We start from the raw sequence: 12265 nt of genomic DNA on the forward strand, positions 1-12265 counted from the left end.
CGTTTATGATCACTTCCTAGGCTGTACTTCCCCTCTTCGTCTATTTCCATTATTGCGAGCTTGCTATAGATGCCCTGCGACATTAGACAGTAGTCAATGGTTGTTTGCCTGTTACGGGATTCCCACGTGATTTGTCCCTCACATTTAGTTTCTCTGTTGACAATAACTAGGTTGTGCCGCTCACACAAGTCTAGCATTAACTTCCCGTTACAAACTGTGTATCCATCCAGATCCTCGATGTGGCCGTTCATGTCTCCAAGCAAAATAATATCGACACCGTCTCCAATATGCTTTATATCGTCATTGATGCACTTTACTAGATCCTTGTTTTCTTCAAGGTGAAAAACGTAGCGCAAAGAGACGAGGACACAGAAAGACGGACAACACACGGCGCATGTTTATGTAATAGCGCCGTGTGTTGTCCGTCTTTCTGTGTCCTCGTCTCTTTGCGCTACGTTTTTCACCTTGCAGTTATGAACCAACAAGCCCAAGCATATACCCTTGTTTTCTTGCCTGCATTTGTCCCCGGTCCCTAAATAAACTACCCCTAGCCATGTCCTTTTGCCAGCAATTGTACCTGATACCCAGACATGTTCTTTGCAAGTTGATTTTATCCTTTGCCAATTTGTTCCTTGATGTATCAGCATACCTACTCCTCCTCCCTTCTTCTCCGTTGTTGCACCCTTCCCAGATATAGCCATCGATTAAAGGTGGATCTTCTAGATCCCTCAGATGTGTCTCGCATAGAGCGTACACACCTACTGCTTCGTCCTTTAACTGCTGTTCTACTTCTAGCCATTTCACTCTCTTTCTACCCCCTTGCATGTTTATGTAACTGATCCTGGCGTTAAATTTATTTTTCGCAGTTTTCTTTCTGGGCCTTCTAGTGGCCATTTTGTTGGGCTCAGCCGCCATTGTTACATTTACTACATCGCTTCTACCTACCCCTACGCCCTGAGCCACCGTGGACCCCCTAAAAAAGCTACCGCTCGGCCTCCCAGGCGCCCGCCTATCTCTTCTCCTACCCTTCCACTGAAATGGATGCCATCTCGTCCAAAGTCTCTGCCCAAACCTGCTCTGTGCACTTCCGTGTTTATGTCTACCACCTCAAAGCCCTTTTTGAGGCCTGACTTCCTTATCTCTCGATTAAGATTCACAACGTCTTTAGCAACCTCTACATTCCTTCCTTGTACCTCCGGCACTGTACACACCACGATCTGCGCTTGCTGTGCTATCGCCCTTATACCGTCAACTCCGTCAGCTAATCTTTTTCCTACTTGTGCGGCGTTACCATTCAGAACATCATTTAGCCCCGCCGCTACCGCTACCAAGTTACGCCTTGCAGCCTTCTCGGAAAGTTCACTTTTAGTCGCTCTCAGAACATCGTCCATTGTCCTTCCTGGAAACACCCCGACTGCTACCCGCCTATCACCCTTCACTCGGTCCAGAATAGCTATTTTGCAGCGCCCCATGTTTAAGTCACCAGCGATAAGCACTAGGGTACTCTGCCCCTCCCTCCTAACTTCCGGATCTTGCTGCCTCTTACCAGCGACTGTGACCTCATTTCCTGTAATTAGCTCGGTCCCCTTCTCAGTATTGCCTCCCGACTTCCCAGCTGTCACCTGTGCGTAGCTGTTCCTGCCTGAACATGTCTGACCTACTGGCTTCTCGCTGTCCATGCCAGTGCAAGCCCCATCCACGTGGCTGGCGCTGGAATGCCCGCCATTGTGGCTTCCAATGGCGGTGTCAGCCGTTTTTAACTCCAACTGACAAAGCTGTTCTTGAAGCTTACGCTTCTCTGCCCTCTCTATCTGTAACTCTGTTTCTAGAGCATCCATCCTTAGAGCTAGTTCGCCTGTTCAGCCCTATTCAGGCGTGCACCTAATACGCAGAATTTGCACATAAAATCTGCGCCTTCGGCCTCCTCCGCCGAATCGAACCGCGTTTCTTTTAAATTCACCGACGCCTCACACTCCGTACAACTAACTTTCAGTAGCTTAACCATCTTAGCAACACTCGATTGCTAAGGTAACTAGAGGCTCAAGACAAACACACTTGAAAACACGTGCACACGGGCGGCGGAACACGGGCGGCGCGCCGACGGCGCTGCCATCTGGCGGAGCGCGGCTGAAGCAATGCTATTCAAGGTTATCCGTCCCTACCGACCGGGGCTACGCGATGAGGCGAAACCTACAGTAGTATTGCTAAGACAATAAAAAATCACGAATAAATAATCGTCTTGCGTTATGTGTGTACCTTCAAAGGAATGCAAGTTCTAGCAGTGAAGCACAAAAGCACCTCATTGCTTTATATCTTTTGTCCTGATCCACGTTCCGAAATACCTTTTACGCGAGTAAATGGCAGGCACGAAGTGAGGTGCGCTCCTTGTGTCACCTGTTGTGTTGAACAGCGTCAATACTGCCTCATAATACTAATGAAACTCTAGGAAAAGCCTTGTCCTTATGTTCATTTTCAGTAAGGCACAGACCGTATTACTTCGGTAAAGCCATAAACAGCTGGTTTTAGTCTGCTATCGTGCCCCAATTCTACAAGCCAAAAAGATGTCCAGATCGGCGTAAAATCACTTGTTCACTTGCGCACACCCTTATAGTAACTGGCGTTATTTCGTCAGAGGGGAATTTAAAAATTTATCTCCGCCTGCAGAGGTTTATTTTCCGGCCGCGATGAGAATGTTTAACACTTCTTTCTATGAACTGGTATGGGTTGATAAGGGAATGTTTTTCATGCCGAAAGGGATGCTTTAAAGGTAGCCCCCGAGTGCTAATTTCACAACCATTAATGGCAGAATCAGAAAACTACGGGAGATTATTTTGCTTACTCAACAATGTATGTTTTCGGCTCCTCTGTTCTCGTCGGAGCTTTTCTTGAACCTGTTACAGACTGGGATCATTTGGGAAAGAGCTGAAGGGATACTATGCAAATAATTTTATTCCAGCGAACATGGGGAATTGTATACAGTAACTACAGTCCACATTAGACTAACACAGTACACTAACTTTTTTCCGATGCTCAGGGAGATGGGGTCTGAGGAAGAACTACGAGCTGCGTGACGTCGCTACACGATCCACCGCAACGGCACTGTGCAGTGGGATGGGAGTCAAAGCATAAGGGAGAAATGGTAGATGCGGTATAGGTAAGTGGTTATGCAAGGAAAGAAGATATCGCGCACGCCGAAGCCGGTGACGGGGGGTGCTGAATGCAAAAGAATCAACAAAAAAGGATAGAGATGTCACCTAAAGTGTCTAGCGGTGCAATGCAGAGAGGTGTGTCCGCACAGGACGGGAGTACTGTACGCCACGCCACGGTCAGGGCGACCCTGCGATTACGAGCCGCGGCACAAGCGACAGAAGGATTATCCTTAGCAAGTAGAGACAGGAGCTTGTGCCATCCGAGGTGCCAGACCGGCGGTCACGTCTTCGCATACTGCCGTCCCCAGCACGCAGAGCACTCATTTCCAACTCCAGAGCTAAAACCACCGCTGTGGCTATGCCTGAGCGCAACAACCATACCAAGACATGGCCGCCGCAGCCGGTGCGCCACAATGCTGCACCTCTAGGAGCCATCCTCTGATTGATACGAGGAGATGCCTGAGGAGATCTTTTAATCGAGAAAAAGGGCACCCCGATATACATGTTAAACGGAGGCGGGCGCAAACTCACCACGGTCATTCCCAGGTCCAACTTGCTCCCACGATGAGTGATGATGGTTGTAGAGTGGCGGGCACACAGCGGAGCGCGAACACCGAAAAGCGCGGGACGAAATCCGAGCTCCTTTCGAAGCGCTGGTCGTGGCCTCCGCCGAGATTACTAGCAGCGCGGGGACAGGTTGATGGGCTTCTCAAGAAGCCGCTGAAACTGCGCGAGGGACGATGGTTGGGCCCAACAAGGGTGGGCGTATTATTTTATTTATTTATTTATTTATTTACAATACTGCTGGTCTTATTGCAAGACCATAGCAGGGGCAATTAGTACAGTGCAAAAAACAAATATAAATATATTATTCAAAGGCAGCAAACATGGCATAAAAGCAAAGGTAGGGAAAAGTGAATTGGCCATAGCAAAAGGATATACAGAACAGATCTTCGACAATGGTAGGCACAATTTCAAAATGCACTCAAAATCGCATACATGACAAGTTAGAAGGAGTTGTCTTCTTGCCTAGATTTGCAGTCACGGTTGCTGCATCGCCACTGTGCATTACGACAAATGCTCTATCTGTGACACGAATGATGATAAGGATTGAGTGCAGGTGATGTTACGATCCAAGCGATTCCATTCACTAATGGAGAGAGGGAAAAAGGAATGCTTAAACGTGTCATTATGGCACACATACTCGGTTAGTGTGTTCTTATGTTTGTGCCGTGAAGGTGGCGATTGTGAGTACGTCACGTATTTTTTCACATCTATCCTGTACTGCTCGTGTAATAATTGAAACAAAAATTTTAAGCGCGCTTGTTTTGCTCTTGCGGATAATGTTTGGAGACCGGATGAAGCTGCAAGCAATGTTGGGGAATCTGTGTGCTTGTATTTATTGTGAATTATTCGTAGTTAGCGCTCTCAGGGAGAGAGGCCGTGATGACAGGCCGCGCAGTCTCGCCGTACGCCCGCCGGCGGCAGGACGCCGGCAGAAACGCAGAAACGCAGGCCGCCGTGGTGCGCACCCCATGACGGTTCGAGCTTGCGGCACCACTCTTGCAAACAGACCTCCGAACGGCGCTCAACTTCCATAGAGTCACACACGGGCTTTCATACGATTTAAACAAATCGCGCTGTTGTTGTATTTCGAGCAACGACGTTCCCACCAGCCTGACAAGCAACAGGCTTCAAGTGGTTGCTATGGATACCGACCAATTCTGGCCCCTTCACGTCGTACACTAAGCTTGACACATATATGCGACTCCATTGTCTTCACTATAACCCCTGCATACTAAATGCACCACACTACACACCGCCACAGCACAAAGCACTGTCGGAAACTGTCGAGTACACAGCTAAGCCCGTCAGCGAGAGCAGCCTTGTTGTCTTTCCTGTGATGATAGAATGCAAGCTGCGGCCACACCTCTGTACGCCGACTTGCAAGTGGTTTTTGGTAAATTTGTGGCCGATGTTGCACACAAAATTAACTTGCATAACGTGTTTGAGATCTGCATCTTGGCTAATTCGTCGGCGTAAACTCCAGTTTTTACATTAGAAGGATTAATTGTATCAGACTCTACGCGTATAATATGGGTCAATTATAGACAGAAGACAAGAAGTAACTTGAGAAATGTTGTTTGGTTGCTTTATGGAACTCAACGTTCCAAGGAGACTCAGGCTATGAGGGACACCGTAGTGGAGGGCTCCGGATAATTGATCACCTGCTGTTCTTTTGCAGGGCTTAGCCTAATAGAAAACAGCGCGAACAGAGGACAAAGACAGGAACGTAGAACACAGGCGCTGTGTTGTCCTCTCCTCTTTGTCCTGTGTTTGCGACGTTCCCTTTTAAGGCGAAATCCTTTAATGCCTCGTCGTTGTCGACAGGAGGTCGTCGACAGAGAAAGAGAAGAGAGAAAAAACTTTATTGTAGAAGGAATTCGGGGCACGCCATAGGGTCCCCGCACGACCCCACTGCACTCAAGTGTTTATGTTCCTAAGGTCCATAACACTGGCAGCCCGACCGGTGGCGATGGTCTGCACGGCCGGGTCCTCCGAGCGCAGCAGGGTCTCCCAGTCCTCCCAGGTCGTGAGGTTCTCTAGGTCTTGTGGGAGAGGGTCCGCCGGCCAGAGTGAAAGGATGTGGAGGGAATAGGCGAAGGGTTCTGGGCATAAGGCGCATGCCGGATTGGGGAAGGAGGGATGATAGTGGACTAGGGTAAGGGGTGAGGGGAGAGAGTGTGTCTGTAGTCTGCGCCAGAGTGTTGCTTGTTTGTTATCAAGGGAGGGGTGCGGCGGGGGGTAGAGCTGGTGTGAGGCTCTGTAGGCCTGCGTCAGCTCGCTGAATGAGTGCATGCGTTCCTTCGTGAATCCCCGATCCGAGGCCACCTAAGCCCGGCTGAAAGAACCTCGCGCTAAAACGTTGGCGGCCTCGTTTCCGGAATTCCCGGAGTGCGCAGGCACCCATATCAGCTCCACTTGGCGGGGTGGGGGTGCATCGGGCGAGTCCAGTATGCCAAAAGCAGGGACATGGACTCGGCCTCGAGCAAAATTTAGAATCGCAGTTTTAGAGTCACTTAAAATGTACCGGGCTTCCGTGCGGGTGATAGCAAGTGCAATGGCGGCTTCCTCTGCAGCCTCTGGGGAGGTGTCTGGAGGGAGAGGTAGTGTAAGGAGGGTGGATAAAGAGGAGTCCACCACAGCTGCTGTCGCTTCATCACCCGTGCAGGCAGCGTCCACCCATACGGCGTCCGGCTCAGAGCCATACGCTCGATGGAGTGCCTTCGCACGGGCTCTGCGGCGTGGTTCATGGTGGGACGGGTGCATGTTCCTCGGGAGCGGCCTGATGAGGAGCTCCCGGTGAAGGGGTCGTGGAATTGCGAGGAGAGTTTGGTCGTTGGCCGGTATTCTGATTCCAAGGGAGTCCAGGATATACCGACCTGTGGAGGTTTGTGTGAGCCTGATGTATTGGGCCTGTCGGTGGGCCTCCACCAGTTCCCCGATCGTGTTGTGGAGGCCCAGGCCTAGCAATCTGTCTGTGGGTGTGTTGAGGGGAAGATGAAGTGCTACTTTGAATGCCTTGCGAATCAAAGCATGCAAAGCGTTTATGTCATGTTTGGATAGTTGTAAGTATGGGGTAGTGTACAGCACATGGCTGAGGACAAAGGCATGAATGAGGCAACATAGGTCGCGCTCCGTCATGCCTCTATGATGTCCCAAAACCCTGCGGATGAGGTGTGATATCGCGCCTACAACCTGCTTGAGTTTCTTAAGGGTGGTGGTGTTTTTGCCATCGTTCTGGATGTGCAGGCCCAATACACGGAGGGTGCCAACCTCAGGTACCGGATCATCGTTCAGTTCAATGGCAATGGGGGAGCGGGGGAAGCGGTGGTTCTTAGGACGGATGAGGAGCAGTTCGGACTTCTCTGGGGAGCAAGACAGTCCGATGGCCCGTGCGTAATTTTGGATGAGTGTGGCTGCTTTCTGTAAGGTGTTCTCTATGCCACCGTCACTGCCGTGGATGGTCCACAGGGTGATATCGTCAGCATAAAGAGTGTGCTTCGGGTGGGGAATAGTTGCCAATTTTCAGGCGAGGGGGATGAGGGTAATGTTAAAGAGAAAGGGGGAAAGGACGGACCCTTGAGGGGTGCCGATACTCTGAAGCGTGTAGGAGGGGGAACAGAAAGGGCCGAAGTGTATCTCAGCCGTCCGGTTAGTGAGGAATGCTTGAGTTGGTTGGTTGGTTGGCCTCAAGTAAAATGGCACATACCGACTTCGGGGGAGTGGCCAAGACACAGGCGGTGAACTGTTGAAAAGATTAGCAGTTTTAGAGGAAAAGGAGTAGTAATAGGCTATATAGGCTGACAGATTGGACGACGCAACGACAGGGGTCCTGTTAGCTGGCAGAGCGAAGATGGGACGACGGCTTTATGTGCAAATTCGAATGCAACACATCTAATGTTTCAATTTTGTATTGACTGAAAGAGAGAGAAAAAATTAAAATAAATTATAAATGAACTGTTTGATAATCAGAAAAATGAAAACAAATAGAGAAATGAATAAATTAAATAATATTAGCATGGGAGTCGCTGTGTTTCTAGAAGAAACTTTTGAACAGCACAGCGCGCACTCCTGTTGCTTCGTCCAAGCGAAGTAGCGCCAAACGAAAGAACAACCGCAGTGGACACAGGCAGACCCAGCTGGTGAAACAGAATTTCTAATAGGCGCCTCCTCAAAGAAGAGAATCGGCGGCAGAACAGCAGGTAGTGATCCACCGTTCCAGGCTCGGCACAAAATGGGCACAGTGGAGAAACCGCCAGACCAGATTTGTGAAGGTAAAAACTCAGTAGAGGAACTCGGCATCGCAAACGCGTGAAAGAGACCTCCAGCCTGCGCGAGCGCCAGTCTTTGCTACTCCAAGGGTGCAGAAGGTGCTGATATTCGGTACATGAAGTAAGCGCCGAGGCTGAAAATTCCTGAAATATTGTGTAACTGCGAAACCTCACCACAGCTGTATACGCGCAGGTTGGCAGGACAGAAATTATTGGCCCACAGAGAGAGGCCCTTGCTAATGAATCAGCAACCTCATTTAACTGAATGCCCACGTGACCCAGTACCCAAAGCAACCGCACCGAATTTAGATGGAGCGGGATCAGCTGCTTAAAGAGGCGTAATAATACCCGAGACTCAGTGGGTGATGATAATGAAGAGAAAATAGATAGAGAGTCCGTCATAATCATGACTTGGGAAACGGCAGGATCTAATTCACGTAAGGCTAGAATTAAAGCTAATAATTCGGCCAGATAAATTGGAGTGAAGTCAGAGAGACGGAGAGAAAAGGTCCATCCCAATGCAGGTTGGTCTTTCTCTTTCTTCTTTGACTCCCGCTTCCTCCCTTCCTCTACAAATGGATGACGGGTGTGCACCGAGATATGTGAGACAGTTACTGCGTAATTTCCTTTCCTCAAATGCAATTTTCATTTTCTTCTTTACGGCCCCTCTTTCACTTTCTTCTTTCACTCCTACCTCCTCCCTTCCCGTACGGTGTGGTTCAGGTGTCCACCGAGGTGACAGAGAATTACTGCACCATTTCCTTCCCTCAAAAAGTGTTGCGTTTAAAGGGCGAAGCATCGCGCCGAACGGGTGGTGGCGTTCCGTGGACTCCCTGGCAGCGCTGCAACGCGCTGTCGCGTTCCACCCCTAAAGGCGAAGCGTAAGCACCATGAATTAGCAGTTAATTAATATGTATCCATTAATCAGTAATTAACCATTAATTATCAATCTGTTATTGCTTAGTAATTACTCATTAAATATGTATGACGTCATCCAGTGGTGGCGTCACCAGGACCACAGAGGCAGTCAAAGTGGTGCGGAAAACGCTTTCGCCTCTAAGCACTTTAGACAGTCAAAGTGCCCCCTGAATTTTTAAACTATGTTTAACCAACTAGCCTGCAACAGCACCCTCATGAACTTCTTTACAAAGCCCCGACATCGCGCAGTATACATTGATTTATTGATTGATTGATTGATTGATTGAAAAAATCTTTATTTGCTGAATATTCTTGTAACATTTAGGTGGGCCGCCTAGGCCGGTAGTCCACTGGTTATTGCTGCGGCGCTGGCCTTCCCCTTCAGCCAGTGCTGACGGTCAGGATCATAGCTGAGCAGAATATCCTCCCATTGCTCCTCTGAGGGGTTTGGAATGGGGTCAACTAAGGCAGTACACGGGCCTCTAGCATATCGCCTCCATCGAAATGCGACCACCAAGTAAACAATATAGCAGATTTTACGAAACGCTACAATACTGGCAAAGAAGTATGCACTGATTGGTGGTTTGCACTTAAGAAAAACGGCTCTCTTAATATATGAGGCTCTAGCTATCACCAATTTTTTAAAATTTGAACGAGATCACCGGTAAAATCCGAGTTGCGGGCTCATGAGAACTCATGGTGGTGCCTATGAGATAGGTATTAATGCTTTCTCATTTTCCCGCGGCTCCCAGTTTAGTAACAAAACTCAAAAATAACGCTTTCTTTGATTCTCCCCAGATTTGTATTTTTCATTCGATTGCTTATCGTACTTCAATGTACATAAAAAGACAAACAAAAATTTCTTAGCACTTATGCGGGAGAACATCCCGTTCCTCTCGCTCCTAACGCCTCCCACGGCTGTAACAACCTCGTGAAATAGCTGCACAGACCTCGTCTTTGAGAACCAGGCATCGGTGCAGCAAGTCGAGCATATATCTATTGTAAGCAAGAGAGTTGGGGTTTGATGCCCCGACAGCTAGCGCCGACGAAGAAGAGGAAGAAGGAAGCCGACGCAGACGAAGTTCGGGTGAATACCAAACTTTACCTCCCGATTCTTGGCCGATCCCCCATAGTGGGTATGTGCCATTCTGTCATAGGCTACAACCACAACAACAACAGCTTCCGAACGCTGGCCTGCTGAGCAGCACCGCTGGAACAAGGACTGTGGCCGTCCATACTGACTGTGCGTGTCGCCCCATTACACTTGGTGGAGGTGCTGCCTGTTCTTCCCGTGGAGCTACGCCACGATGTCCAGGCTACCAGGCTCTACCACGACGTCCGACACCCCGACCCAACCTGCCCAACCCGCTGTCATCTGTACCGGTGCCATCCGTCAGCGCGACCCGACGATCTTCAGTGGCACTGACGACACAGACATCGAAGACTGGCTGGCCTCCTACGAACGCGTTAGAGCTTACAACAAATGGGATGACGTCGTTAAGCTCACAAACGTCATCTTCTACTTGACCGACGTCGCCAACTTATGGTTCTGCAACCACGATCGGATTTTACTACCTGGGTGGCTCTCAAGACCAGTCTTGACTGACGTCTTCGGCCGTCCCGCTGTCCGAAAACTTCGTACCCAACAACGTTTGCGCAGTCGTGCCCAGCAGAACGGCGAGAATTTCACCAGATATATCGAGGACGTCGTTGACATGTGTAAGCGGCTCAATCCATCTGTGAGCGAGGCTGACAAAATCCGACACGTCCTGAAAGGGATCCGACACATTTCAAATGTTGGTGTCAAAAGATCCTCAAACCGTCTCCGACGTCGTCTCTTTGTGTCAGAGCTACGACGAGCTCTGCAAACAGCGTCATGTCACCCGGCGTGCCATTTGCCCGGACGACAACCTTTCGAGCTTGGCGGTAGGCGAGCTTGACGGTAGCTATTTCTCCGTCCACAAAGCTTCCTTCATGACAATTAAGACCTGTCAGTGGAGTGTTTCCTGAGGAAGGAAAATGTGTGAAAATTAACAAGTTGTCTGTAATTGTACATGCGTGTCTTGCTCGAATTCTTTGCCATAATTTGCCGAAAAGCTGAAACAGCTAGCTGATGAGCTGCGCTCATATTTCGCATTAGGAAGTAACATAATCGTCGCCAATTTTTTTAAAGCATATTCAAATGTCTATCCAACGTAATAACATTAAATATTCCCCTGTAGCAGTCAGGAATTAGCAGTGATAAACGATGGTATTTATTTCGAATCCCATTAGAAGACTACGAGCACCCGAACAGGATCCGATCAGGCTTACGGTGAAGGAACCTAACTTTCAATATGGAGTATTTTTTATGAACATGAAAAAAAAAACTGTTTACGATGGCAATAAACCCGAGTCATGCTACACCAATTCCACGCCGATTGGTGGTGGGTACACAATCACTAGATGAACCGATACCATTTCCCAGTTACGGAATAAATGTCTAGAGCATGGAAATTTAAGCGATATGTGTTAAATTGAAACCACCATTTCGGTATATTCATGTTTATTGTGTAGGGATGGCATGCCTGTCACTTATGTCAATGGTCCTATATTTTAGTATTGTGGGTTGTGATTTCGTAACATAAAGAAAATGTAAAATATGGGCTATAACGTAAATGGGCTACAACGTAAATGTGTTCGTTCATACGCAGTGCCGTCACCACGCTAATCTACATCAGTCAATCAACCAATCAATTAATCAGTTAATCAGCCAATCAATAAATAAATAAGATAATCAATCAATCAAATCGCCCCATTTTCACAGGCTGCATGGAGGCTACGCAGCACTTGTCGGAGGCTTTGGGGTCGAGGCTTTCGTCACATTCACTGGGGGTCCGACCGAACAGCTCACTGTGTCGAGTGAGTCTAAGGATTTCTTTAGGATCCTACAGAGGGCACTGGACAGGAATTCCCTCGTGTCTTGTTCCTTCTCGGTGAGCTGAATTTTAGCACTTTCAACCGCGCTGCCTTCAGCGCGACAATCAACCTGAAACTTCCTTGGCAAATTTAACAGGACAAGGAGAAGGCAGCCAAGGGCCTCCGTGGTTTGCACGAGTATAGCGTCACCGGCGCTGAGAAGGTAAGCAAGCTTTCCGAGAATCTCGTGGATGGAAAGTGGCTGTAACAATGGCTCACTGCTCCTCAAAACAATATCAATAGTAAAACAAAATTCGCGCTATTTTATGCACTTCGTTTCATTGAGCTTCAATTGTCTTTACCAAAAAATCATAGGTTGCATTTGAGAACGCTCAAAAAGGCAAATCTTCAGTTTTTGTTGCTGGAGGAAGTAATTTCTACAACTCTTTGATGCAAAGTAACCGA

General features: G+C 48.6%; 1 protein-coding gene across 1 annotated transcript in view; it reads left to right on the forward strand.

Moving 5' to 3' along the window:
• Positions 1–12265, forward strand: part of LOC149363271 (calpain-A-like) — a 71475-nt gene that overhangs the window by 18218 nt on the left and 40992 nt on the right. Inside the window, exons 5-6 of the mRNA XM_089568447.1 lie at positions 11709–11877; positions 11958–12023. Coding sequence (XP_089424573.1) covers positions 11709–11877; positions 11958–12023 — 235 coding nt within the window. The remainder of the gene's footprint in view (positions 1–11708; positions 11878–11957; positions 12024–12265) is intronic.

The sequence above is a fragment of the Amblyomma mixtum genome, chromosome 2, assembly GCF_055824585.1.
Source record: "Amblyomma mixtum isolate Tamu chromosome 2, ASM5582458v1, whole genome shotgun sequence".
Classification (NCBI taxonomy): Eukaryota; Metazoa; Arthropoda; class Arachnida; order Ixodida; family Ixodidae; genus Amblyomma; species Amblyomma mixtum.